General features: G+C 41.1%; 2 protein-coding genes across 9 annotated transcripts in view; one reads left to right on the forward strand and one right to left on the reverse strand.

Moving 5' to 3' along the window:
* The window catches only part of ANKIB1 (ankyrin repeat and IBR domain containing 1), a 207046-nt gene that overhangs the window by 162494 nt on the left and 16839 nt on the right, over window positions 1–27713 (reverse strand). For 5 of the 8 annotated variants that reach the window (XR_015057498.1, XM_085878528.1, XM_085878526.1 and 2 more), the window contains one exon: window positions 19992–20240. Coding sequence is in view for 7 of the 8 variants with exons in the window: in XM_085878528.1 (XP_085734654.1) it covers window positions 19992–20179 (188 nt within the window). In the remaining variant the exon portion in view is untranslated. Of the gene's footprint in view, window positions 1–19991; window positions 20241–22364; window positions 22507–22824; window positions 22890–27713 lie in introns of all 8 variants that reach the window. The other 3 variants (XM_085878525.1, XM_085878524.1, XM_085878527.1) reach the window with 2 other exon arrangements.
* On the forward strand, window positions 8310–9450 carry LOC147028270 (uncharacterized). Its single transcript, XM_085876495.1, has one exon. The coding sequence runs from the start codon at window positions 8310–8312 to the stop codon at window positions 9114–9116; it is 807 nt and encodes a 268-aa protein (XP_085732621.1). The 3' UTR covers window positions 9117–9450.

The following is a 27713-nucleotide window of genomic DNA, read 5'->3' on the forward strand; positions in this document are numbered from 1 at the left end:
TCACGGCAAAAATAAACAGCCTGCCACGCTTCTAGCATGCTTCGGTAAAACAGAGGGTCTGATGTCATATCCATGTGCTTCGTATCAAGAAGAAAAAGCTCGTCACCATAGCGTAGTTTCCCAGCTCACTTCAGCAAGTAATGGGAAAAGGCTTTCCATGGGATGTCGGAGTATAGAAGCCTTCGTACTGAAAGGAGGCGAAAAGCCATCACTTTGCTCGTTACATCTATTAGCCCCTGTCCACCTTCTGCAGTCGGCAGGCTTAGTATTCCTGGCCGGAGCCAGTGCTTTCCCCCCCAGAAAAAAAATCTACAAAAAAGCTTTGAAGTTTTTTAAGGATAAAAACTGGGGCCTGCAGTGCCTTGAAAACATGCCATAGCATTGATGCCGCAAGATTATTAATGACCAGAGTACGACCCCGGTAGGAAAGCTGCCTCAATAATCCGCTCCATTTTATCAACCGCTGCTCAGTTTTAGTAATCAGCGATTCCCAGTTTTTTTTAAAATAAAATCTTGAATTCCAAGAAAGACACCGAGGTCGCATATTCCTTCATTGGTCCATTCAAGCTGCCCTGGCAGGGTTGGAGGGGGAGTTTCATTCTGTGGACCTAAATAAAAAGCTTTGTTCTTTTCCAAATTAACTTTAGTCAAGCTAGCCAAGCTAAATTCCTTGACAGACTCAACCAAAGCACGAACATAGTTATCAGAGTGCACAATTGCGCAGATCATCCACATAAGCAATGGTCTTTACAGGATTTTCTAACGGCAGAGGATAAAACCCTTGTAGCCGCGTGCGTAAACGATGTAGTAAAGGTTCAATTGATAGGGAGTATAGAAGGCCAGACAGGGGGCACCCTTGACGAATACCCCTGGTGACAGGGAAAGGCTGACTTAAGATGTTATTTACTTTGAGCAAGCTAAAAATATTATTGTACAATAATTTAATATAACAAATAAACTTTTCCTTAAAACCAAACTCCCGTAAAACAGCAAAGAGATAAGAATGATCAATCCTGTCGAAAGCTTTTTCTTGGTCTAAAAACACCAGACCAACATTCCTATGTTCAGCAATACAAATATCGATCATATCACGTACAATAAAAATGCTATCATGTATTGTCCTTTTAGGGATGCAATAAGATTGATCGGGGTGTACAATCTCCCCAATCAGAGGTTTGAGGCGGTTGGCAAGAACTTTTGAGAAGATCTTGTAGTCCGTGCAGAGGAGCGAAATGGGACGCCAATTTTCAAGTTGCTGGAGGTCTCCTTTCTTAGGTATGAGAGCAAGTATAGCCCTGCAACAGCTGAGTGGTAGCAAGCCTAAGTGTAGGCTATCAATTAAGAGGTCAAGCAACTTGGGTCCCAACAAATCCCAGAAGGCTTTGTAAACTCTGCAGGGATTCCATCAAGTCCAGAAGCTTTACCTGTGGGCAAAGTTTGCAAAGCTGTAAAAAGTTCGTCAAGTCACTTCCTTGTCAAGTTGTTGGCATGCAGATTCGGACAAGGTGGGCAAAGAAGTGGTTAAGGAACTAATCATGTCTTCTTTCGTGTTTCTGGCACAATACAAGTCAGAGAAGTATTGTTTCGTCAAGCTTCTGATGTCTTTAGGATCGTATGTTGTTCGGCCTCCTGGTGCCTGCAGCGAAGTTATTTGCTGGTTTCTCTTTTTTCTTTTTGCGCTTCCAAAGCAAAGAAAAATTTGGAAGGAGTATCAATAGAGCTGTAGTTCTCCATTCGCAGCCTAATTAGAGCCCCTCTGGCTTGTTTTGCACAGAGTTGAGCAAGGAGGGCTTTCTTCGTTGCTATTTGAGAAACAGTCCTTTCAGCACTGGGAGTTGGAAGGCTTAACTGGAGAGACAATATTTCTTTGACAATTAGAGATTGCAGCGCAGATTCGTTCTTTGTACAAAAGGAGCTATATTGCTGGCAAAAGGTTCTAATATGGGTCTTCGCATTGTCCCACCATTGTGCGAGGCAGGAGTAGGAAGGCCTCCATAGTAGTAAAACTTCCCAAAAGGCTCGGAAGGCGACAGGAAAAGCATCATCTTGCAGAAGACTCGCATTGAAGGTCCAATGGGCAGTGCCACGATTTCGAGCCGGGGAAAGTATATGAAGAACAACCATGTGGTGGTCCGAAAAACCACTTGGAGTGGTGTCAACATGGTCTATGACATTTAACGAGTCATTATTAATGTAAAATCTGTCTATCCTTGCAAGAGATAGTCGGCCATTTGCACATCGACACCACGTGTATTGCCGTGCAGATGGGTTCTGGAGTCTCCATACATCCATAAGGGAGAATTTAGACAATGCTCTCTTTAAGGGTGTTGTACTTGATGGGTGGGGCTCTTCTCCATTACGATCAAGGGTGGGATACAATGTGCAGTTAAAGTCCCCACACAGACAAACAAGACCATCAAAATCAAGGTGTGTGAGGAACATCTAACTGTGTGAAAAATTATAATCTTTCCATTCTCGTACTCGGTGAGTATACATTTATTAAAAAGTGTGTTTATTACCATTATAAAGGAAATTAACTGAAGCTAAATGCCCTTTAATAATCCCATTAGAAGTGACATTTTCAGGACAGAGAGAAGGATTGAAGTAAAAAGCCACTCCAGCACTAGGACAGGTCAAGCCACTAAAGAACCATTGTCCTTTCATGATGCGAGTCCATTCGCTCGAGCACGAAGAGCTACATCTTGTCTCTTGCAAAAGAACAACATCAAAATGTTTTTGATCAACAAGCAACTACCTGAGCTTTACGCAGGGGTGAACGTCCTCCATTTATATTTAAAGTTACAATAGAGAAGGTCATGGTGTAGGTAGGGAAGGTTTGTCAGGTAAAGGAAAGTTGGGTTGCGCTTGTAGGTCCTTCCGAGCTTTCAATACACACTTCCTAAGGCGAAATACTTGTGACTCAGTCACACCAAGTTTTTCAGCCTGAAGGAAGAGACGTTTTGAGTTTATAAAGCCAGACAGGTTTGGGAAGGTTATAATTTTAACATTTTTCTTTCGAAAAATGTCCTGAAGAAACTTTAGGATTTCCATGGGCGATACATAATCATCATCACCCTCCAGTTCCTTGGCTATTGCTGGGTCATTCCAGACTTCGCTACCAGCACTAGAGGCAAACGACGAGGCCCCATCTCAGTCATAATCCGAGTGGCCTTTATTTTTCTCCTCACACACCGAAGCCGATGCTCTTACAACGGGAATATCGTCTTCTACTAAAAGTGTAGCTGTTTGCACAGCGGGAGTTTTAAAAACGTAACAGGGATTACCGTTTTTATATCGGAGGCTTCGCACTCTCCCTCTGGGGCTGCCACGTCTTCTGCCTCCAATACCTCAGACACTTCATCGTCAGCAGGTCGTGGGACCAGAGCAGGTTTATGGTTTTTGATTTTAGTTTCAGTGACTGGAGTGGTGACCACAACATCTTGGAGCGTTGCGCGAGTGATGACCACAACATCTTGGGGCGTTGTGCTCGGTCCTTGTTCATGAGAGGGATGAACGGAAGCGTCTTCCTCCGTTTCAGCTGACACACTGAACCTATTCTGCAGCAGAAGACCAGCTGCGGAAGCTTCTGTTTCTAGGATAGAAACATTGCGTTCATTCGATGGTGCTATCTTTTTCGAACAGCTCGCCTGTCTGTCCTCACTTCTGCTTCCTCTTTTATAATTCCTCTTGGAGGACACGGTAATAAAACCAGCGTCATCAGCGGGAGAATTATTGATTTCCGCGCTCGAAAATGAAGGCTGATCTGCCGTCCCCGACGCGCCATAATTATTATTAATATCGGCATCTGGTTCTGTCCGTCTGGATGTGCCACTAGAATCGGCGTTTGTTCCTGACTGTCTACATGTGCCACCGGATATACACTCCGGACAAGCACCTTTTAAATGTCCGAAGGCACCACACATGAAACATGTCATTGTCTCTGTTGCAATGTACATTCGATAATTTCGATTTTCAACTACCAACGTAGCTGAGGCATTGAGCGTTGTTTTTTAACACCATGTAACAGTGCCGCCGGAAGGTCATGATATGGCGGACTGAAGAATCCGAATGCAAATGAAAGGGAATCATGAGATTTTTGACACCACCGTGCCAAATTGTCCCAAAACGGACAAGATCTGTTCGCTTTTACCAAAAGGCGGTAAATTAGATAAAGTGACTTTCACCGCCGGTGAGTCCAACATACTAACGTTAACGAAAATATCTGGCGGTAAAGACAAACCGGTTTCAACCGCCTGAGTGACATAGCGCTCCTCGGAAAGAAACACAACAACCCGCTGGTTCATCTTTGAAGCTGCGAGCACATTTTCAAAACCAACGAGTTTACCCAAGCCCATCACGACGTCCTCGACCCGAACCGCGTCAGGTGGACTAACTAATACCCCATTCTTACGAGTAAGTGACTCGTAAATGCTATTCTGCAAACGACTGTTTGCCAGAGCTGAAAACAAAAGAAGAGTGTTTAAGTTTAACAAAGGAAAATCGTCACAAGCAACCAGCAAGTGGGGTCAAATGAAGTACAAGGGAAAAGAAGAGTATAAGGAAGAAGCTAAACCACCGATAAACGGTAGGCTTATGAAAACAAGGCAGATGAAAATGTAAGCCCAGAAACCCGAAGGTTTCAAGGAAAACCCACAAAGCACCTCCCGTGTGTTCTCGTGCTCTCTCTCTCTCTCTCTCTCTCTCTCTCTTTCTCGTTCTCTCGTTCTCTCTCTCTCTCTCTCCTCAGCAGGAATGGAAACAGGGGAAAAAAAAAAAAACTCCAAACACGTACGGGGACACAGAGGGAAACAAAATGGGGATAGGAACAAAACAGTACTCACAGCTGCACACACAGAGCCGCCATGACGCTACACCCATGCATGACCAACCAATGACCAGCAGGGAGAGAGAGAGAGAGAGAGAGAGAGAGAGAGAGAGAGAGAGAGAGAGAGAGAGAGAGAGAGAGAGAGAGAGAGAGAGAGAGAGAGAGAGAGAGAGAGAGAGAGAGAGAGAGAGAGAGAGAGAGAGAGAGAGAGAGAGAGAGAGAGAGAGAGAGAGAGAGAGAGAGAGAGAGAGAGAGAGAGAGAGAGAGAGAGAGACAGAGAGACAGAGAGACAGAGAGACAGAGAGACAGAGAGACAGAGAGACAGAGAGACAGAGAGACAGAGAGACAGAGAGACAGAGAGACAGAGAGACAGAGAGACAGAGAGACAGAGAGACAGAGAGACAGAGAGACAGAGAGACAGAGAGACAGAGAGACAGAGAGACAGAGAGACAGAGAGACAGAGAGACAGAGAGACAGAGAGACAGAGAGACAGAGAGACAGAGAGACAGAGAGACAGAGAGACAGAGAGACAGAGAGACAGAGAGACAGAGAGACAGAGAGACAGAGAGACAGAGAGACAGAGAGACAGAGAGACAGAGAGACAGAGAGACAGAGAGACAGAGAGACAGAGAGACAGAGAGACAGAGAGACAGAGAGACAGAGAGACAGAGAGACAGAGAGACAGAGAGACAGAGAGACAGAGAGACAGAGAGACAGAGAGACAGAGAGACAGAGAGACAGAGAGACAGAGAGACAGAGAGACAGAGAGACAGAGAGACAGAGAGACAGAGAGACAGAGAGACAGAGAGACAGAGAGACAGAGAGACAGAGAGACAGAGAGACAGAGAGACAGACAGACAGAGAGACAGAGAGACAGAGAGACAGAGAGACAGAGAGACAGAGAGAGAGAGAGAGAGAGAGAGAGAGAGAGAGAGAGAGAGAGAGAGAGAGAGAGAGAGAGAGAGAGAGACAGAGAGAGAGAGAGAGAGAGAGAGAGAGAGAGAGAGAGAGAGAGAGAGAGAGAGAGAGAGAGAGAGAGAGAGAGTAGGGAAGTTAGCAGAAAGAATATGTTATGCTTAAAACACACACACACACAGTAATCCACTGACACAAGGTACGACTGCCCTTTAAACTTACAAATGTCCACTCCTATCTTCTGGAATGGTCGATCGGGCAACATCGTTGTAAGAAGTGGCTCGCTTCGGTGTGATGGCTGTTTCACAAGACAATGCTGACATTTCAGCACCTGCTCTTGAATGTCTTTGCTGATGCCTGGCCACCACACACACTTTGCATGCTCACGACACTTTGTAATCCCCAAGTGCCCATCATGAAAGCAAACGAGGATTTCAAGTCAAGGAGGTAAGGAATGATAATCCTGTCACCCCTCGTCAAGATTCCGTCAACGACGCTCAGTTCCCTTCTAATTGCAAACAGGTTTTGAGTGGCCAATAGTGGGGCGGCTTAGCCCAAATATTCAAAAGAATTGTGCATTTTGTGATACAAGCACAAAATTTGGTACAAATGTACATTAATATGTTGCGAACATTTTCAGATATTGGGCCACTTGAAATTCTCTCTTTATGTCCGCCATATTGGATTTCAAAATGGCCGCCACTTGAAATCTACATTTGCCATTATCTCTGGACGTACTGCAGCTGTTGACTTGATTCTGGTATCTAAATTTATGTTTTGGGGGCCAAGGAATCTAATGGTACCATTTTCAACTTAATATTATCTATCACAGTCTGTTATATAATTTTATTTGCAAATTATCTTGGCAAATATTGGATTCAACACAATACTTTGAAAAGAACGTCTTCGTTCTGTAAATATAAATAAATAAAAAACTATACTAAATCACTAGTAACAACTCAGACAAGCTCATATATATACTGGCAGTCTAAAATATAAATTCATATCCCATTAGGAAACAAAGTGACCCATTCATATGCATATTTTATGTAACATTACATTCATATTGTCAATAAATACCAAACATGCATAATCCCCTTCTCCTAGACCCTTTAAGCCATCTTTGTGTTTCTAGAGTACAGAAATTTCTTGTATAGGCTTCCATCTGTCTTGTTTCCTTAACAATGCACTGTAGCATGTCTTTAACAATGTTTACAAACATGACTCCACTACATGTCTTCAATCACAGCCCTGACCCAAATAAAAGAGTAGAGAGGCTGCATGTGTGTTGACCCACATCAACTGTGTTCTTTGTGTGTGGCTGTGTTTAAATCACCTTGTGACTCCACATAAATGAGTTAATTACATACAATCTGGGCTCAGCTAGACAACATTGTGTGGTCAGCAATGAAGACAAGAGTCTGAATTACATGTATGCAAAAGACCTTGTGAACCAGTGAAGCAAATACACGGGTAAGCATGAATTAAATCTAGGGCATGATATAATTTCCATGATGTTTACCTCTACACTCAATGGTGGAAGGAGGTAATGTTTTGATCCCAACTTGTCTGTATGTCTGTTTGTCTGTTAGTCCACAAAATTCCAGACAAAGCTTGTCATAGTGGTAGTTGCAGTGGTAGTGGTGATAACAGAAATTGTTATATAGAACTGAACTTGTATTATTATTATATGCAGAAAATAACTTCATTTCTATATGCCCTGCAGTGGACAGGTTAATTGGTTTATGCACTGAAGGGGTCACCCTGGTGTGCACTGCTGTGTTCTGCCTCACCGAGTTGTTCAGCTATGATGTACTCAGCACAAGCTTACCTGATACACATGTGTGCTGGCTAACACCACTTGTCTGGTGGGCACGACAGAGGCAGGTTGTCTAATAGCCAACCTGGTTTTACTTTTTTGGGGTTTATCTGAAATTCTTACTATAAGGCTTTAAATTAGAAATGTTTTATATAAAGTAGTATTTTGAGTGAAGTGTGTATTCCACACTGACAGTTTTGACATGTTCTGAATTTAACACGAAGGCTGTAATTAAAAGAACACGGTATGTCTGGAAAATGTACTGTCCAACCTAATAAGAGTTTAGACTGATTTATATTTAAATCTTGGCTGTGTAAATATTGTAAGAATTTATGACTTCAAATGTTTTGTAAATATTCAATAAATTTGGGAATATTTTTTAACTAAAGAATCTCATGTGATTTTATTTCTCTTCTTGCCTTCGATACGGGTGAAAATTTAATTCCGGCATAATCTCACAAAACTAATTCCCTAAGTGTGCCAAGCTAAATGCTCTACGATATAGAGGAATTATCCTCCTCTCCATTAGTATGGCGGAGGAAACCCCTCTATTGTGTATATATATATATATATATATATATATATATATATATATATATATATATATAAAAATATATATATATATATATATATATATATATATATATATATATATATATATATATATATATATATATATATATATATAAATAAAACAAAATGTAAACATTATATCATTGTATCGTTGCAGATTCAGAAGACAGTTCCACCATGTCCAAGAGCTTCAGACGAGCTGATGTTGAGCGAACTTCACAATCAACATCACAGCACCTCACCACAACTGACTGGAAGTTATGCCTTATATGTCAAGAGGACAAGATGGAAACACTGACCAAACCTGACCAATCAAAGAGAAAAGACATTGGGAGTGGATACAGTTCACTCGCAGAGAACTTGGTCAAATTCAGTGAACTTGGAGAGCTTCCAGGATCATTTCACCTGGAAAGACTCGATGATGGTCATGGCATTGAAGCTGCGATGGTTGCACATGGTGCAAAATATCATCAGACATGCAGGCTCCAGTACAACAACACAAAACTGCAGAGAGCACAAAAGCGAGCACTCAAGAAAGAATGTGAGAGCGATGAGGAACAAGCTGCATGCAAACGCACCAGGTTACATTCACGCTCATCGAGTACAGAGAAGAAAGTCCCAGAAAATTGTTTCTTCTGTGAACAACCTGCTGGGGCTGACAGTCTTCGGAAAGCTGCAACATTCCAAATGGACAAACGGGTGCGTGCCTGTGCAACCCTTCTTGGTGATACAGAACTGCTGGGCCGTCTCAGTGGTGGGGACATGATAGCGTTGTATGCCCAGTATCACCCACGTTGCTTGATAGGACTTTACAATCACACACGAAAGGCCCAGTCAACAGGATCACAGGACACAAAACAAGAGCGAGCAATGTCGGCAGTTGTCTTTGCTGAACTCGTCCTCTACATTGAAGAAACCAGACAAGATGAGGAGACGGCACCAGTATTCAGATTGGCTGTGGCAATGCTGAACTTGTTAACATGACACTGTTTATGTACACGTATCTTCAGTACCGGTATATACCTAGCCTTAAATACTAGACCATGTAGCATGTCAGTATTATACCTAAGACATTTACAGAACGAAGACATTCTTTTCAAAGTATTGTGTTGAATCCAATATTTGCCGAGATAATTTCCAAATAAAATTATACAACAGACTGTGATAGATAATATTAAGTTGAAAATGGTACCATTGGATTCCTTGCCCCCAAAAATACATTTAGATACCAGAATCAAGTCAATAGCTGCATTAAGTCCAGAGATAATAGCAAATGTAGATTTCAAGTGGCGGCCATTTTGAAATCCAATATGGTGGACATAAAGAGAGAATTTCAAGTGGCCCAATATCTGAAAATGTTCGCAATATATTAATGTACATTTGTGCCAAATTTGGTGCTTGTATCACAAAATGCACAACAGGTTTGCTATGCTGCTACACTACAACTGAACCTTCTCTTTGTAAATAGGCCACCCCAAGATGGTGTATTCCAGAGCTGTCTTCAGATTGACGTCCTTTTGTGTTTCTTTTCGGATCTCCTTGAGCTTGACATGTGATACTGGCCATGAGGAGAAGACCTCACTGACAAAGACATGGACGTCTTTTTGAAGATCGATGCTGTCATGAGTAGACACAGGACTTCATGACAATGTGTCGGCAACAATAATGTCTTTGCCTGGGGTGTGAATAGTGTCTGTCTTGAATCATACGAGTCTCATAAGCATGTGTTGGCATCTCAAAGGTGTCTCTGACAAGTATTTGGTGTTCATTGGAGGTACTGGTGGCTTATGATCTGTACACAAGGTGAACGTCTCAAGTCCTACCAAGTAAAGTTCAAATCGCTCACAAGCCCACACTGCTGCCAAACACTCTTGTTCAATTTGCACATAACGCCGTTCAGCTTCGGTAAGTGTTCTTGAACAGAAAGCAACTGATCGAAATCCGTCTTCATGTTCTTGCAGCAAAACTCCACCAAGGTGATAGCTGCTAACATCAGCATTTACTGTTGTTGGTTTGGTCGGGTCAAAGTACGCCAAGGTTGGTGCTTTTGTAAGCATGTCTGATTTTGGAGAAAGCCTCCGCCTGTTCTGGTCCCCAGGTCCAAGCAGTTTCTTTTTTCAGCAGTGGTTCAGTGGTGTCAAGGCTGTTGACAAGTGATGCAAGTACCTGCCCAGGTAGTTGACCATGCCGGGGTATCTCCTCAGCTCTGTAATGTCTGTTGGTTCGGCCATCTTTGCTATCACCTCAAATTTGGACGAATCTGGACGCACGCCCTTTTCGCTGATTAACTGTCCCAGGAAATTGATCTCAGACCTCAGATATTCACATTTTTTGTTGTTGAGTTGGAGACCCACTTCACTTAGTCTCTTTTTCACTCTGACCAAGAGTCGTTCATGTTCTTCAGTGGAGGACGTATGACAGAGAATGTCATCGAAGGAACAAATAACTCCATCAATCCCTGCTAGGACTTTAATCATTGTCCTCTGGAAAATCTTCGGTGCAGATGATATTCAAAAAGGAACTTGCTTGAAGAAGAATTGTCCAAATGGTGTTATGAATGTGGTTAACTTTGTGGTTGGCAGGTCGAGGGGAATCTACCAGAATCCTGATGCAGCATCCAGCTTAGAGAATACTGATGACCCATGTAGCTGGTGGATTACATCATCAACTGTAAGAATGATACATCTCTCACGTTTGACCGCTTGGTTGAGTTTCTTCAGGTTGACACAAATACTGATCTCTCCTGAAGGTTTAACAGCAGGAACCATCGGTGAGACCCACTCTGTTGCCTCGGTTATTTATTCATTCACCCCTCCATCCTTCATCATCTTGATCTCCTGCTCCACTTTCTTGAGTAGTGGAATAGGCATGCGCCTCACAGTTGTCACACTGTATGGCATTTCCCCATCTTTAAGCATAACTTTGACTGGCTGGTAGTGGCTGTTGTTCTACAGATGAGATATTCAGTGTCATTATCAATTACGTAAATGGTGGATGATAGCTCTTCTCCCACTGATATGTCAAATCATCCTATCACATCCATTCTGCCTCTTGGACTCAGGAGCATAATTGAGTTGGCAGGACACAGGTCGGGTTTTCCAAGAAATGTCCACATTTTCTTGCTGATTACATTAACGTCAGCTCCCGTGTCGATCTTGAAGTTCGCTCTTCTGCCATGCATCTCAACTTTCACCCTCCATGGTGGTTCCTCATTGGTTTGTACAGACCCAACAAAAAATGGTGTACGTGTTCGCGGTTCAGATGCATCAACTTCATTTACACTCTTTGTCCTGCAGACTCGTGCAATGTGTGAACAACTTCCCACATTTCATGCACTTATTTCCTTCTGCCGGACAAGAGTCTCTCTTGTTTACATAACCACATTTGCCACAGGTTGAACCTTTACCTTCACGCTTATACCTATCAGTGTCACTTGTGTGTGGCTCATGCTTAACGCATGCTGCATCTACGGACAACCCTCTCTGTTGCTGAACCTGTGACTTCACCTGCTCATACTGCCTAGCCATAGTCACTGCCATGGTTAAAGTCAAGTCACTTTGCAATTGAAGTTTTCCTGAAAGCTCTTTGTCATATTTAATTCAAGCACAAGCCTATTAGTCTGGCTCTGGGGGGGGGGGGTGAGGGGGGTTCGTGTACATCTCTCTTGTGCAGCAAAACTTGGTATTTTTCAGTTCTATATATTGAGACCCTCAGAAAAAGTTTGGGTAACACTTCCAGATCAAGTGCATTTTCCCTGTACAGCCCAATATGTGATTATGCCTTGACGCCAATGGACCAAAATGGCAAAAGTCAGGTTTCATGGAATAGCTCACAAGTAGTCAGCATTAGATTCAAATGTTACATTTATTTATCATGTTTGAACATGGATAACATAATTTTCGCATGGTTCAATACAATAAACCTGGTTCTTATGAAAAAAATGCCTTATTTAGCATATTTTTTCTCCAAAAATTACTTTCAGTTTGAAAGTTGCTCAAACTTCGATCACCTCTCATACACCCAATTTTGTACATAGAGTAACTATAATTGGCGAAAAGTCTCCTTATTAAGTCTATTCATCATTCCATGATTCATATTCATGCTTTGGAGCAGTAGTGACAGTAGGGTCAAATGTCAACAGAAGTCACCTCCACCCCCAAAAAGCCGCTTTAACCAAATTTGGTCAAAGGGTTCTAACTTCAAAAATAAGTGTGATAGGAAGTTGATTTTGGTGTCTCTGCATAGGTTTTTGATACCAAAGAATTCATTGGCACCATTATTAGCCTCATTGGAGTAGACCTAATTTGCATAATTTCAAAATGGTTGCCAAACAGTTCTGGCAAAGACAGTATCAGGACATGCTAAATTTCACTAAAAGTTCAGCTTTATCCTTGTGTCTGAATCTCAGCAAGGAGCACGATGAATATTGCCTTTCTAACTTTAATCTAGTCAAATATGGCATATGCACAGATTAAGCTGTGACAAATAATACGCGACCTGCGCAGAAAGCCAACAGACTCAGTCATGGCAGAGGAAAGGCTTGCTGCAATTACCAACTTTCATCACCGAGTTCGATATTCTTTATCAAGTCATGGCATTTTTGCAAGTGCTGGGGGATGCCTTCTTGCATTGACAGAAATTGACATATTTGGCATTAGCAGTCCTACAAGGCAAGTTGAGGCACACTTAGTGCATGAACAGACAACCATCCAATTGGATTCAAGGGTTTTCCATGATGACTCAGGTATCCACTGTTCTTTGTCGTGCTCATAGCCACAATCCTCTAGCTTCAGACACATCACATTTTCTGGATCATGATGAATCTCCAAAGCATGCATGATGGTGTAAGCATTGTAAAAACTGCGCTTGATATGTGGCAGGAGTCCCTGGCTGGTCGGAGGTACGTTGTGATGAGAACTCCCTTTCATGTGGTGGAAGACCTCGGCCCGCAAATCAGAAAAGTTCTTGGACTCACTACTTGATTTTAGCACTTTGACCAAGTAACATTCTGCATTCCTGATAATGGATGGGGAAAGGGTTGGTATTGTCCCAAATTGCTGCAGCAACTTCTCTGGTTCAGCTTTCAAAGCGGCCTTGTTAGTCCCAACTTTGCTGGTGATATCACATCCCGTAAGGCTGTGTACAGCAGGTAGGACTGCATAAAGGTGACATCCAATACACTCGAACAAGGTATATTGGAGAAAGACAGGCATGTGGTGAAGCAGGGCAACAATTATGTCGGTATCATTGGAGATGACAACACACACTTTGTATCCTTCCTTGATCGAGTCCAGAACATGAAGGAGTATGCGAAGATCAGCTTCTTAAAATGTGGATTGAAGGTGTGCTATTGCGTTCTGGCCACCTTTGTGAATTTTAATACATTGCCAATCCTCTTCCTCTCTGGTCACCTATCTGAGTACAGTAGGATACTGATCAGTATGAGGAATATTTGAACGAAGATGGTTGTAGATCAGTTTTTCAAGGACAAGTTTGTTATTGTTGGAAGGCCAGAAAGTTTTCATATCTTTTGGCAGTGGTGTTGATGGCTCAACTGCACTGTATTCAATGGGTACAGTCTCAGTACGACTCTTCCTTTCGAAGTTCTGGGTAGCTGATGGCAAGTCCTTCATGGTTCAAGGTTTGGGTCACAATTTTGTCTTCATGTCCCAGAGCATGAACAGATTCTGTATTCATAATATGCATAGGTGTTCTCTTTCTCCCACTGCGGTGTACATAGTACATGATCTGAAAAAGTGACTGTACCTTTCTGCAACCTTTGGGGGGAAAGTTTGCCATCCAATGGCTGGGTTGCTTTGATCGTACTTTCAGCATCTGTATAATCATCAAGAATTTCAGTGGTATGCTTCTCCTCTTTCATGAGGGCATCTGCTGTTTCTTTGTAAGTTTCAGGATTGAAATTATACAAATGACCAAAAAAAAAAAAAAAAATAAACCAGAGTACAATATCAGGGATATTCATCATACTCAATGCATGTTTAAGATCTTGTGCATCACAAAAGCTATCGTTAAGGCCAAAATCATAATCATCGAGAGCCTTCCTGATCACACTGGCACATACCTGCACAGGATCAAGATAACGAATACGCTGAACTAACACATTCTTTGGAACACTGAATACCATCATTGATTTGTTCAAAGCACTGGGATATGTAAAATCAATCTCACTACCAAACTGGTTCATGAAGAAAACTTTTACATCTATTTTACGAAAGTTACATTTTTCATAAATATTGTTAAAACTATCTCTGATAACACAAAGTTCATAACCCCTGCCATCTTTTAAGCCTTGCTCTAACTCTTTAGCAACCTGATTCCATGCAACCTGTTTTTCAGACACTTTCGGTTGCAAGGCTTTGTCGCGAGAGTCATACTTATAGAAGTATTTAGTCATACAAGCCTTGTGGTAATACAGATCTGCTCCAAAAACAGAATGCGGGTCTTGAAGGTCGCAAGTTTGGGTGAAAACGTCATCTTGAAAGAAGTTTGTCGCTGCGAGAAAGGATAAAGCACGGCTTGATTCACAAATGCGATATTTAGTGTACTGTTGTTTGTGCGATTAACTGTCACAGATAATACAGTTCATTTGCCGTAAGGCTGTTGCAGTCGTATCTGTATTTGGTGGATGACGGACAGCCTGGGAACGAGTACTTCTACCTTCTTCCTCACCTTCGTTCTGCTCAGATACCGCAGGGTCTTGGCATTTAGCGAGACTCTTCTTTTTTTTTTTTAATCGAGAACAGATTTCATGGTGTACTTTTTGTAACAGTCATTGGTCAGATGATAAACAAACTCATCTCCTTCAACCAGCTTAAGTCGCTTGGAAACTTGGTCATTGTGGATGTCACTTGCTTCTCGTATCCTTTTGCGGCCATTGATTGTGCTAACAGTTTTATCACCTGAGCTATTCTGGCAGATAATGCATCTAGTCACATCAAACGAAATGCCTTTGGTTGGTGCTAAGAGTGTTACAGACTCCATCGTTAACAACAGATCTTTGCTGCAATCCGAGACTGTTGCTGCACACATCAACCTCTGGCATCAACTGGACCCTGTAAATATAAATGTGAAAGACCGATAAGCAGTGATACACTTTTCCCTAAGCTTTAGAATACAGGCCATTTTCAACATCCTTCTACATCAAATATGTTGGGAATTTGGTTCAGCAAGCCAAAAAAAAAAAAAAAAAAAAAAAAAAAAAATAAGAGGGCACCGCTAACTGGTCTGAAGCCCCTTTCGTTTTAGAAGGCCTATTTCACTCAAATTAGGTCTTACAGTGCTATGAGAGTGCCACAAGATGACCAAGAGCAATCATGGACTTGCTAGAGTTACGACAATAATCTGGTGTCGAGCCTTTACCGATGAAATGATCTTTGGAGTATCATGAGCCTTGGTTACAAACACAATAGATATTGACCAATTGGAAGGATCAAGAAAACACATAGGCCCCATAAAATGAAAATGATATAAATACAGCAGTAGAAATCATATTCAGGCTTTTCCTCAGAAACTCACCCTTTCATCAGACAAGGCACAGACACAGTTTCCATGAATGGCAAGCTCCTCAAACAATTAAGGAACAAATCCAAAACAATATGTCTGCTTCCTGAATAGAAATGCACATGGCTTCAAGATGTTGTAGTTTCATTATCTCAATGCAGATGGCAGCACGTTCTTGAATATGTGTTATAGAGAAAAAAAACTGACTGGTATTAATGATGCCTGGGCATGCAAACAACCATTGTCATCTTCAGCTGTCTCTGTTGCGCCACCATTCTTGGATTTATGAAAATTAATCGATTCAAAGAAGTACAATGATTATATTTATTGCTACTATCTTTCATAATTGTGAAACCAAAGATCAAAATACAAATGCACAATCGGACTTCTTATGACACTTACCATGTCTTTATTGTCTGATGTCTTAACGAGAGCTTGTTTGGAGGCCATTTTGAAACTACGCAAATGAGGTCCACTCCAATGAGGCTACTAATGGTGCCAATTAATTCTTTGGTATCAAAAACCTATGCAGAGACACCAAAATCAACTTTCTATCACAAGTATTTTTGAAGTTAGAACCCTTTGACCAAATTTGGTGAGTTTTTGGGGATAGGGGTGACTTCTGTTTACATTTGACCCTACTGTCACTATATACTGCTCCAAAGCATGAATATGAATCATGGAGTGATCAATAGATTTAATGAGGAAACTTTTGGCCAATTATAGTTACTCTATCTACAAAATTGGGTGCATGAGAGGTGATCGAAGTTTGAGCAATTTTCAAACTGAAAGTGATTTTTGGAGAAAAAATACGCTAAATAAGGCAATTTTTGCATAAAACCCAGGCTTATTGTATTGAACCATGCAAAAATTATGTTAGTTATGTTCAAACATGATAAATAAATGTAGCATTTGAATGTAAAGGCCCAGTCACACCTTGACGTTTTAGCCAGCAATGGCAACGTATCAAAATGTATGTAAAACGCTGGCTTACGCTGAACTTTTGATGGTTTTTTTTTAAAGATTCGGACGTTTTCATAACGAGTTGGTCGTATGCATAACATATCATTAACGGACACAGAACGTTTCGTTGTCTTATAGATAACTTATACCAACGAATGCTGAGCCTGTTGTCGGCGTTCACAACCTATGCCAACGATAGTATAACTTATGCATAGCACGGTGCACGTATCGCCGACGAACTCGTGACGTAGCCTATTAAAAACCTGCTGCTCAACGATTTAAATCATAACCGCCGGAGAAATGGAAGTGTCAACATCGCAGTCACACCTTGGCGATCTTGCCAGCGTATGCTGACCTCTGAAAAATGTGTCTAAAACGCTGGCGCACGTCGAATACGGTATGAGTAAGTTTGGTATGCGTGAATAGAACGCTAAAGTACGCTATCATACGTCGGAGTAAGTGGAGTACGTCTTGTAATTTTAAACGTGTTAAACATTTTACGACGTACTTGCCGTATGACAACGTTCCGCATGCGATGGGAATAAGTTGTACGCACGATATGCGATCGTTGACACACGTTACTTGTGAGGTACTCATAAGTCGAAACACGTCGAGGTAATGGTTAGCGTCAGTGTTCGACTCCCGGTTTTTTTTTTTTTCTTCGGTATGACGGTGTTCAGTGTACAGTGCGGTTATGATTTAAATCGTTGAGCGGCAGCCTATTAATTATAACCGCACTAGAAATCGAAGTGTCAACATCACCATCATACCGAAGGAAGGAAGGAAGAAAAAAATAAAATAAAAAACAGGGAGTCTGGAACACTGATGCAAACCATTACCTCGACGTGTTTCGACTTATGAGCACCTTACAAGTAATGTGTGTCGACATGTGTCAACGATCGCGTGACGTGCCTACAACTTATGGCCAGCGTTATGCGGAACGTGTGAGTCATACGCTGGCATAAGTCTTAAAATTTCAAGCATGGAAAATTTGAGGACAATATGGCAGTGTTTTTCAGCGTGCTCTCAATGTTATCAAAACTTACCATAACGTATTCGACCTGTACCAGCGTTTTACACAAATTTTCCAAAAATCGGCATAAGCTGGCTTAAACATCAAGGTGTGACTGGGCCTTAATGCTGACTACTTGTGAGCTATTCCATGAAACCTGACTTTTGCCATTTTGGTCCATTGGCGTCAAGGCATAATCACACATTGGGTTGTCCAGGGAAAAGGCACTTGATCTGGAAGTGTTACCCAAACTTTTTCTCAGAGTCTCAATATATAGAACAAGAAAATACCAAGTTTTGCTGCACAAGAGAGATGTACATGAACCCTCCACCCCCCACGCCCCCCCAGAGCCTATACTATATCTCTAATGTTCTCTTCTTTGTTTGCAAACTCAGCGCACTGAGAGAGTTCATATAAACTTCTCACGTATTTTCAACACTTTCCCCATCCTTTTGGTTTCTTTGATAGAAGGTAGCTCTCTCACGAATCACGTTTATTTTTGGCCTGAAATGATCATTTAATTTCCCCAGCACTGTATTGAAATCATCGGCATTTTCATCTCCAGAAAATATGAATTGGCTGAATATCTGCTCGGCCTCCGCACCCATTGCGTTACAGCAAAGTACGGACCTGTACATTCCCTTCTTCCTTGTCAAGCTTTGTGGCTATTCTATAGTGGATATATCTCCGGCGCCATTCTGCCCATGCCGTCGGTGTGGAGAAGGAAAAGTCTTTCGGTGGTTTGAAAGCCATCGTTCAGCAACGTACTTTGTACTTCACGTCAATCTCCTTCGATGAAACTGCCTTCGTTTCTCAGGTTTACTTCTGACACCATGCGTCGCACCTCGATGGCTGTAAGGCACATACTTATCGAATGGATTGCTTAGCGATCCGGACAGAGTCTGACAACATGCCGTGTTCCAATACAGGCTCGACTTGAAGGCCTCCTTTTTATTGCACATGCGCGAGGACCTCGCATGATACCAGGGAGTTGCTAATCACAGAACATACATACATTGACACTGTAGGGTTACATAACTTTTACCATTAGCTTGTTATACATATTATCTCAACACAGAAGCGGCCTTGGAAAACCCCAAGATAACGTGGAACAATGCTCAACCTGCAATCTATACACCGTAACATGGCGTTTTTCCAAGTAGCTATAACCTGGTCCCCTTGGCAAGTTTGGTTGGGATTGGACAATTAATGGCTGAATGCATTGGCCACAGACATGCAGAGAGACATCAAATTGCGTATTTTTGTACGATTATAGGCTACATATATTTAAGGACGTGTAAATGTATACATGTTTATTCAGTATTATTCAAATTCAATGATTGCCATTGCCAAACATGCTTTCAAGTGAGAAGTAATAAATCTTGATAAATTAAATCCGAGTCCAACAAGCGAATGCTTGTTGGACTGGGATTTCATTCTGAATTCAGCATGCTGGTTGCATCATTACTGGGTTATGGATTTGTTGCTGATGCACAGTGCCCCTACATATTCGGGCAGGAATTTAGAATTTGGCCAGGGTGCCGGCACTAACTCTCCTACTCTTCCCAAAGGACACCGAGGATCTTTAACGATCACAAACGAATATACGAGGAGACAGGACACCTAGCTTAACATTCATCTGAGGGATGGCGTACACACTGATGCCTCACCATACCTGTGAAACACCAGGATGACAGTTTATAGCTGGGTCGACAGATTTGATTTTAATGCACCGAATTGCACATTTTACTGTTTGATGATAATTTCCTTGTTTTGTGTTTGGTAATTAATGCTTATCAACAGGCCCCAGTTACTGGAGAGTAAAACAAGGTTCATCTCCAGAGGCCTTTTTTATTTTATTTTTTTCCTTTTCTTTGGCTATCTAATGATGATCACAATCAGTGAGAGGCTTAGATAAATATCCACAAAATATTTAGCAATTGACACCAATGTTTGGCAAAGAGACATTTAATCTTACAGTTTCCGAAGTCACCACCCATGCCCTCAGTTGTATGTGCAATGCCTGCCTCAGATTTGCAAGAAATTATAATTAAGATAATTATAATAATGTAGTATCAATAATCACGAGTTAAAAAAAAAATAATTATGGCATAACCAACAAGTGAAAATGAAAGGTAACTTCTGCAATTTACAAGGCAGCGAGTCATACCTCTGCACACGAGGTAGCAGCACACCAATTAAAAGCAACAACCTATGGTTTAATGAGCCTGGCACATGCTTCTAGCACAAACAAACATTCAGGACAAATGCAAAGCTCCATTTTTAGACCTTTTGCTATGGGAAATTGAGGGTCATACCAGTTGGCATGGCAACATGTAAAATTGCAAGGACATCGAACTCACGAGAGTAGGCGGACCATGGCATGGCAAGCCGTGTAGTGCATCGGGGTGTTGTGGCTATATGTATCGCCATATGAAGCATTAGGGTCCAAGGCGTGGGCCATCTGTGCATTGTTGTAGTACAGTTGTAAAGCCAGGGCTTCATCGCCCGCTTGTAGTGCCTTGCGCAGCTTGGTAGCAGCATTACCCATGGTTCCCGACACATTGATGGCCAGTCAATGTCAATGACCTCTCGGTGGCATAGTTTACAGCCTGAGGAAGGAGAAATGATGGGGGGGGGGGTGGGTGGGGAGGGGAAAGGGAAGGAACCGTCAACAAATAAGCATTAACCATATAAAAAAAAATACAGCTAATCCCACTCCTTTAGCAGTAGTCGCCAATATATTCTGATAACGAGAAGGGTACTCGGTAGAACCGAGGCACTCAGTAGATCCGGAGCGCATACCTCCGTCCGCCAATGCCCGATCCAAGAGAGAATATCAGGCTCACTTCATCTTTGAAATATCATGCTATATATTGTTTTTGGCCCAATCCACTTTAAAGATTAAATAATTCTCGTATCCAGATCCGGATTCGGATCTTCACCAAAATCAAAACAATTCGTCCTTGTCAAACACCCAACCTGTCCACCAAGTTTCAACCGAATCTGTCCACAACTTTTTAAGATATCATTATTGAAATCAGTTTAGCACAATCTCTCAATGGTGAAGAATCACTTTATATAAATTAATAAATATAAATAAAAGATCGGATCCGGATCCGGATTCGGATCTTCACCAAAATTGAATCAATTCTTCCATTTCACACCCAAAGTGTCCACCAAGTTTTGTCCAAATCTGTCCACAACTTTTTGAGATATTGTGCTATACATCATTTTTGGCCCTATCTCTCAATGGTGAAGAAGCACTTAAAAATTATATTAGCCAAATCCAGATCTAGATCTTCAACAACATCTAATCAGTTTGTCCTTGTCACACATCCAACCTTCTAACCAAATTTCATCCAGATCCATTCACAACTTTATGAGATATCCTGCACACAAACAGACAGACAAACAAACAAGAAGACATCGTGCAGAGCATGATACTTGCAAAATGCGTAAAACATATTTTACCCTCAAAAATAATTGGCTGGTTGAATTCAATGACCTGAAATATAAATGCTCTGCAAATTTCAAGTCAATCAGATGAAAATTGAGTATTTTAGAAAACACATTTCACTGCTTGGATTCCAGCTCCTCAAGTCGGAGAAAAGCATAACAGAACTACCATTTCCTACACCTCACCATTCAAGTGCAACCCCCGCGACACCAGTCAATGACGTCAACACCATCCAAATATAATCAAAAAAATTATCTGCCACTTCGTTCTGTTTTTGGAGATTCTGGTTTTTTTCATGTACTGACTCTCAGTTTGGATGCAAGCACCATGATCGACCATATCATCTGGTATGAAATGAAAACAGGCTGCTCTTTAAAAATGAAAAAGGATCATTTGAGATCAGGTGTTCAGTCGATTTTAAACCCCGAGTTGTTCATAAGTCAATTCCTTCCTCTCTGAGGACATGTCGTCTTGTTTACATTTTTCTCACTCACAAGTCAAGCATTCTTTCCTTTTCTTGTTCAAGGTTCACTAGTGTGGCCGTCAGACATACTGGCAACATGTGGGGGGAAATGGAAATGTGTGTGCGTGTGCGTGTGCGTGTGTGTGTGTGTGTGGGGGGGGGGGGGGGACGAAGACCTTTGCACTCCAAAAATTCCCCATTGCTGGCTACTCAAGCAGCTTGGTAGGATTGATGAGTCTTTAACAGCTACAGTTATTACATAAAATAGTCTTTAACGACCACAATTAATCCCACCTCGAGGGGGTTGGCCAGGCCAAGTTTTAGACCCAAGTCTTTCACAAACTGGCTGGACTGGCATGACATTTGAGACGAAGTAGGTTATAGCAGGAATTTGTAATTTGTTGAGGGTACTGGCGATAGCTTGCCTACTCTTTGTGAAGGACACCATGAGATCTTTGACATCCACCAACGCTTAGCTGGCAGTCAGGACACAGCTTAACGTCCATCCGGGGGGACGGCACACACATCAATGCCTCACCCTGTCTGCGAAACACCAGGATGACAGTTTATGCCTGAGCCAGAATTTGAATTCAGGCCAGACAACTCAGATGTAGGTGAAGCAGCTCGGTATGATTCATGGTAAAAAAAAAACAAATTGTGGAAAGAATAAGCCCATGTGTGTTTATATTGTGACAATGTGAACTAATATTAAACCCAGGAGAAATAATTAATTGTAAAGAAAATGGGATCACACAAAAACCCTTTGTGGCCGAGACACAATGCATTACTGTCTCAGACAAAGTGTATCTTTACGAGAGGAGCTGCGGGATAAGAGACGATGCCTTGCCCAACTGCCATCACATCTTCGGAATGGGATTCCGAAGAACAGTGAGCCACACAAACAGGACTGAGCTGGAAATATTCTGCGACAAAGCAAATCACAACAGCCGTTCCGCTGTGAAAAAAAAAAAAACATCTCCATTTTTACCAATCCCAGCGAGTACAGAAAATGTACTCAATCATCTGCTTCCATATTAAATAAACATCACAAACTTTTGCTTAAACATGTTAACAATATCAGAAACCTTAATGAGAGACACCACAGAAAACTTGGCATCAATCAAAACTACAGTTCCTTTAAACAACACAAACGGGACGCATAAACTCAGCATCACAAGCTTTCCTGGAAACACACTTGGTATGCATTTTGACAAAATACAGGAAAAGCAAAGTATTTACAAACTACAAAGACTGCATAGCCAACCATTCTTACCTTGTCTGCATCTGGTTCACAAAGCTCAAATAAAAGACTTCTTATAACAAATGGCTCATCCAACACTGATGAAAAAAAAAAAAATATGATTAAGACGCAACACTTGGGTGTGTCAAAATAATCTGCATTTCATGCAAAAAAAAAAAGCACAATATGCTTCTTTTTTTAAACCTAGGTGCAAGAACTGGTTTCCCTAGTTTACCTGAGAGCAAAATGCAAATCCTTTCCCCCAACTGATAATTAATCAATACAGCAGAAGCTGTGCATAATCACCGTATGGACTAGTTGTTTCACTTTAACTCACCTCGTCTGTCTCGTCGCTGTAGTATTCATCATGGTTTTGGAAACAGTGATGGAATTTTTCTCATAACCAGCGACACCACACTTGCAAATGACCCCAAAACGACCATATTACATTGATAATTTAAAGGGAGCGAGTGCAAAGCCTAAATGGCGGTATTTAAGCCAGCCATGACATAAAGGCAGGAAGCCATTGCATAAATAGACTGCATTCCCAGCCATTCAGTATACATTTCAAACAATCATTAGCCAGGTGATAAACAGTGAGGATTTCAATACATCTAGGTATACTGAGTTTATGTGTTCCTTTACTGCCTCTGAACCAGATGTTAGTTTTGATCCCATTGTGGAGAAAACCAATCGTGATAAGGTAGATTAAATCCCATGACCGAAATACCAATGTTCGGGGTGAGTTGGCACAACCGGGTGCCGATTGTCGGCGTGTGATCACAGGGTGCTCTTGTACTATGATCAATGTCTGACTTTGTGTGAGGCTTCGGTGTCCGTAGGCCTTCAGTTGGATCAATGGCTATCTACACAAAGGAGTTTCGGGATTTCAATCTTCATTTCAGAGTATGTTTTGGAGTTGGCTCGACATGGTGTTGATTGGTTCAGCACTTTTGATAAATGTATTGAAGTAGCTTTCTTCTGTACAAGCATGGAGGAAAATATTTGCCAGCCCATAAAAGCTTTATGAAGATCAGAGTCTATCATGTGGCAGCTGAGGTCGACATCAACCTTTACAGCATGACTGTTGTCGAACTCCGCAGCTGAGAATATCAGAACAGTTGTCATGGTTCTGAGAGTGGGAACAAGATGGCAGTTTCAAAATTATAGGAAGTCCCACAGTCACTTTCTTTGCACTTATTGATTGAACCATTAGAAGTTGATCACTTTGACCCATGCTTTTACTACCTTTAATATCCCACCACTAGGAATCGTGCTGCACTTCTAGGAATCTCAAAGTCTACATAAAAAGACGACTTTCTCTTTATTCAGTCAACAACCATTGAGCTCTACATTTGCTTTTTTATTGTTCAAGTGAAAATATGTGATCACACCCATCTTTGGGTCGCTCAGCTTCAGTTGCTAATTGGCGCACTAAACTTACGGTTTTGCCACGTCCTCAGTCAGGGTCTTTCCGATTAAACTTTCGTGATGTTCTTCCAAAATTTCAGTGAAATGTTATGTTGCATGTTGATATGGCCGGAAGATCATGTATGTGGATGATGACAAGTAGTGCTACCGCTAATATTAGCAAGACCATTCTTCAATCCCGAAACCACACTCTTGTTATTTCGAGCATGCAATACAAACAATTTGTTTATGCTGAGCACCTTCATGACATCAAATAACTTAGTGGAAGTTCTGAGACATTTCAACACTGTCTGACACAGCTGTCACATCACCGACATGATCCCTGACTTCAGCATCTGCTGAAATCATCAAAGTTTTGGACAAGTCAATACACCTAATCTTCAGTCAAATAACCTATCCAGAATACAGCATGTTCACCAGAAAAGATCAACTTAATTATAGGGTCGTTGAGAAGTTATCTTTCCAAGAGTACATCACATGTGTCGTTTCAAGTTTTTCCCCATGGAGCTGTTTTGGAGATCGAGGTCCAAAGTTTTTCCTTTTTTCCAACATGGCGGCCAGATCATGTGGACCATGACATTATTATCATAAAAACATTATACGTGAGTAGTCGCACCCATGGTGAAAATTTTGTGTCAATCGGACAAGCGGTTGCAGAGAAAACAGGAAAACAAAGCAAGGACGGACTACGTACATACGTATGGACAGACAACCTGAAAACATAATGCCACCGGAGGCATAAAAACAATACACTTCACAATTCAATGTACAAGAGCTACTGCGGGAACTAACCCATCTACCCCATCTACAGCTGAAGAGCAAGCATGCATATGCTCCACTCACGTCAATCGCAGCTGCTTCAGACGAGCATCGCTGTGAATCTCAATCTTGATTGCTGGCACTAAATAATGAATAAAATTTCATCCAACAATATCTGGAGAGCCCAATGTAATGAAATTTGATTTGAAAATGGCCCCGCTTTGCTGAAAATTCAGTGAAAACATCATATTAAAACAAGGCAATGTCTGTGGATCTGTATGTCTGTTCCTTAAGGAATCAAAAATGGTTTGACCGACCTCTACCAAATAGGCAAGAGTTAAAATCTCCTCCCCCGTGTACACAAGTGGAGGAAACAACTTGCAATTGTGGCTTGTACACGTGGAATAGTGGAAGTGGTTTAACCACTGACAGCCACCAGAGGGAAAGCATATTGTGGGTGGGGAAACTATGCCAATTCTGAAAACAAAATGTCTTCCTCCCAGAGGTAGTGGGTATTGACTCGTTTCCTCAAAATATGATCTCCGCCAAAAGCAAAATGTCAGATATCACATGCGCATGCATGCGACTTGGGAGGAACTATTTTACTCGTCAAAAATCGTTGAAATACAGATGAGATTGTCAAAAATAATTTTATAAACATCAAAAGAAACACAAAATTAACTTTTATGAAACCCTTTTCGGGAGGAATTTTTTCACGAGTCAAGAATGGTATTGCTTAGAGTGCCACACCCCTTGTATCCAGTTTCCCCATTTTCCCATGCGCAGTTTACAATCCTACCATTTTATTATTCTGCGCATTTCCACGCCACGCTGTGGCAAAATACACCACCCAGGGGCGCTGCGGAGGATGAGGGTCAGAGACTTGAGGAAAATTATTTTTGGCAATTGTTTTTTCAATGCAAGCGCACCAATATCAATGATTTTTTCCATTGATATCACGGAATAGTATTTATTTTCGAACAGAAGTAAAGTTTTTTTTAGAAACAGAAAAAGCACTTTTCACTGAAAAAAAAAAAATGGAAAATGGAAAATAATAACAATAATCACTGGTTCTGTCGTCTGTATCATTAACTCGACTGTCTTTTTAACATTAAGTTACATTTATAAACAAAGCTTGAGGGGAAATTTGATATGAATAACTCGGAGTGGATTGAATGAAGATTGGATTTACGCTAACCACACAGTTTGATCCATTGCATAACTTATTAGTAAATCAGTTCTCAAAAAATACCCAACTTCGTTGAAATTTTTAACTTTGCCATTATTTTCTAAACAAGCTCGAATGAGCTAAGATCCTCGTCCTCTTAATGATGACATCATAAAAACGAATATGATGTCATTGTGATGTATCAGGTTTGCGATAAATTATCTGTGCTAATGCCCAGCTTGATTCCCGCAAACAAAATTCAAGCAGCCTGCCTAGTTTCAGAGATAATGGTATAGGCAATTTCCATTAGCAGCGATATTATGACGTCAACTTTTTTTCCTCAGAAGAATTTCCAAAATCGGAGATTGTTACTGCCTGCGTGTGGGCTTTCTGCATATACATGGCAAGTTTCACGAAGATCTGATGAAAACTCTGGGTTGTGAAACAAAAAGTCAAAAAATAGGAATGACGTCATAAAAGTTGATATGACGTCATAGTGATGCATCGTATGTGCGGTAATTCATCTCTGCTAATGCCTGTTCGATTCCCGCAAACAGAATTTTAAAAATCTTGTCTAGTTTCGGAGATAATTTTTTAGGCGATTTCCATTAGCGGAGATATTTTGACGTCGTAACTTTTTTTTCTCGGAGGAATTTTCAAAATCGGAGATGGTTACTGTCTGCGCAGGGTATTTTTACATATATATATATATATATATATATATATATATATATATATATATATATATATATATATATATATATATATATATATATATATATATATATATATATATATATATGCCAAGTTTCAGGAAGTTTCGTTGAAAACTGTAGGCTGTGAAACAAAAAAAAGTCCACAAGAACAACAGAGTGAGTAAGACTTAGAGATCCTCCACGAGGATCTAAATATGTACATCAACATATCTATCAGAGGTGAGTGAGGACCAATGTTTCATTTTTGCTTCAAAGCTTCAGAAAAGCATGAAGATGGGTGAGAAAAGCTCACATTTCCGATTTTGTGACTCCCATTTTGGATTTTGGATTTCAAGATGTAAACAATCAAAGCATACATAACATGTAAGGTGTATGAAGATATGAAAATGCCAAAGTGTTTGAAAAATTAAAATTGTGAGGATTATGGCTGGTTCCTCAACCGGCAGGATAGCTTTGAGGTTTGCACACTTGCCTTTGAATCCCGACTTGTTAAAGGACAATCTACATCTAAAATTAGCAGGACAGAGGAGTAAAGAATGGGGAAAATGATAAGAGTAGGTAAAAAGAGGTTGACAGTAGAAGAGTAGAGGAATATTTATTGCATTTGGGACATGTGTGGGTCGATGGGAGCGTTAAAAAAAAAAGAAAGAAAAAGATCTTTCTGCATGTAACAGGCATGAATGGAAAGGAAGATGGATGGAATCACTAAACTAGAGATCTCTGAATATGACTTCAAAACTTCCTTGGACAGCTCAGATATTTAAACAAGAAACAGTTCTAATGCTATAATCACTATGATTCAGTTATTTTGCTTGCTCTCCCATCTTGCCATCCTTGAGGTTGTGGAA

Source organism: Eptatretus burgeri, chromosome 4 (genome assembly GCF_056783735.1).
Source record: "Eptatretus burgeri isolate ZD-2024b chromosome 4, Ebu_testis_v1, whole genome shotgun sequence".
In the NCBI taxonomy this organism is placed as follows: domain Eukaryota; kingdom Metazoa; phylum Chordata; class Myxini; order Myxiniformes; family Myxinidae; genus Eptatretus; species Eptatretus burgeri.

Excerpts from the sequence above, each read along its gene's own strand:
- LOC147028270 (XM_085876495.1), top strand. The coding sequence starts at position 8,310 with ATGTCCAAGAGCTTCAGACGAGCTGATGTTGAGCGAACTTCACAATCA.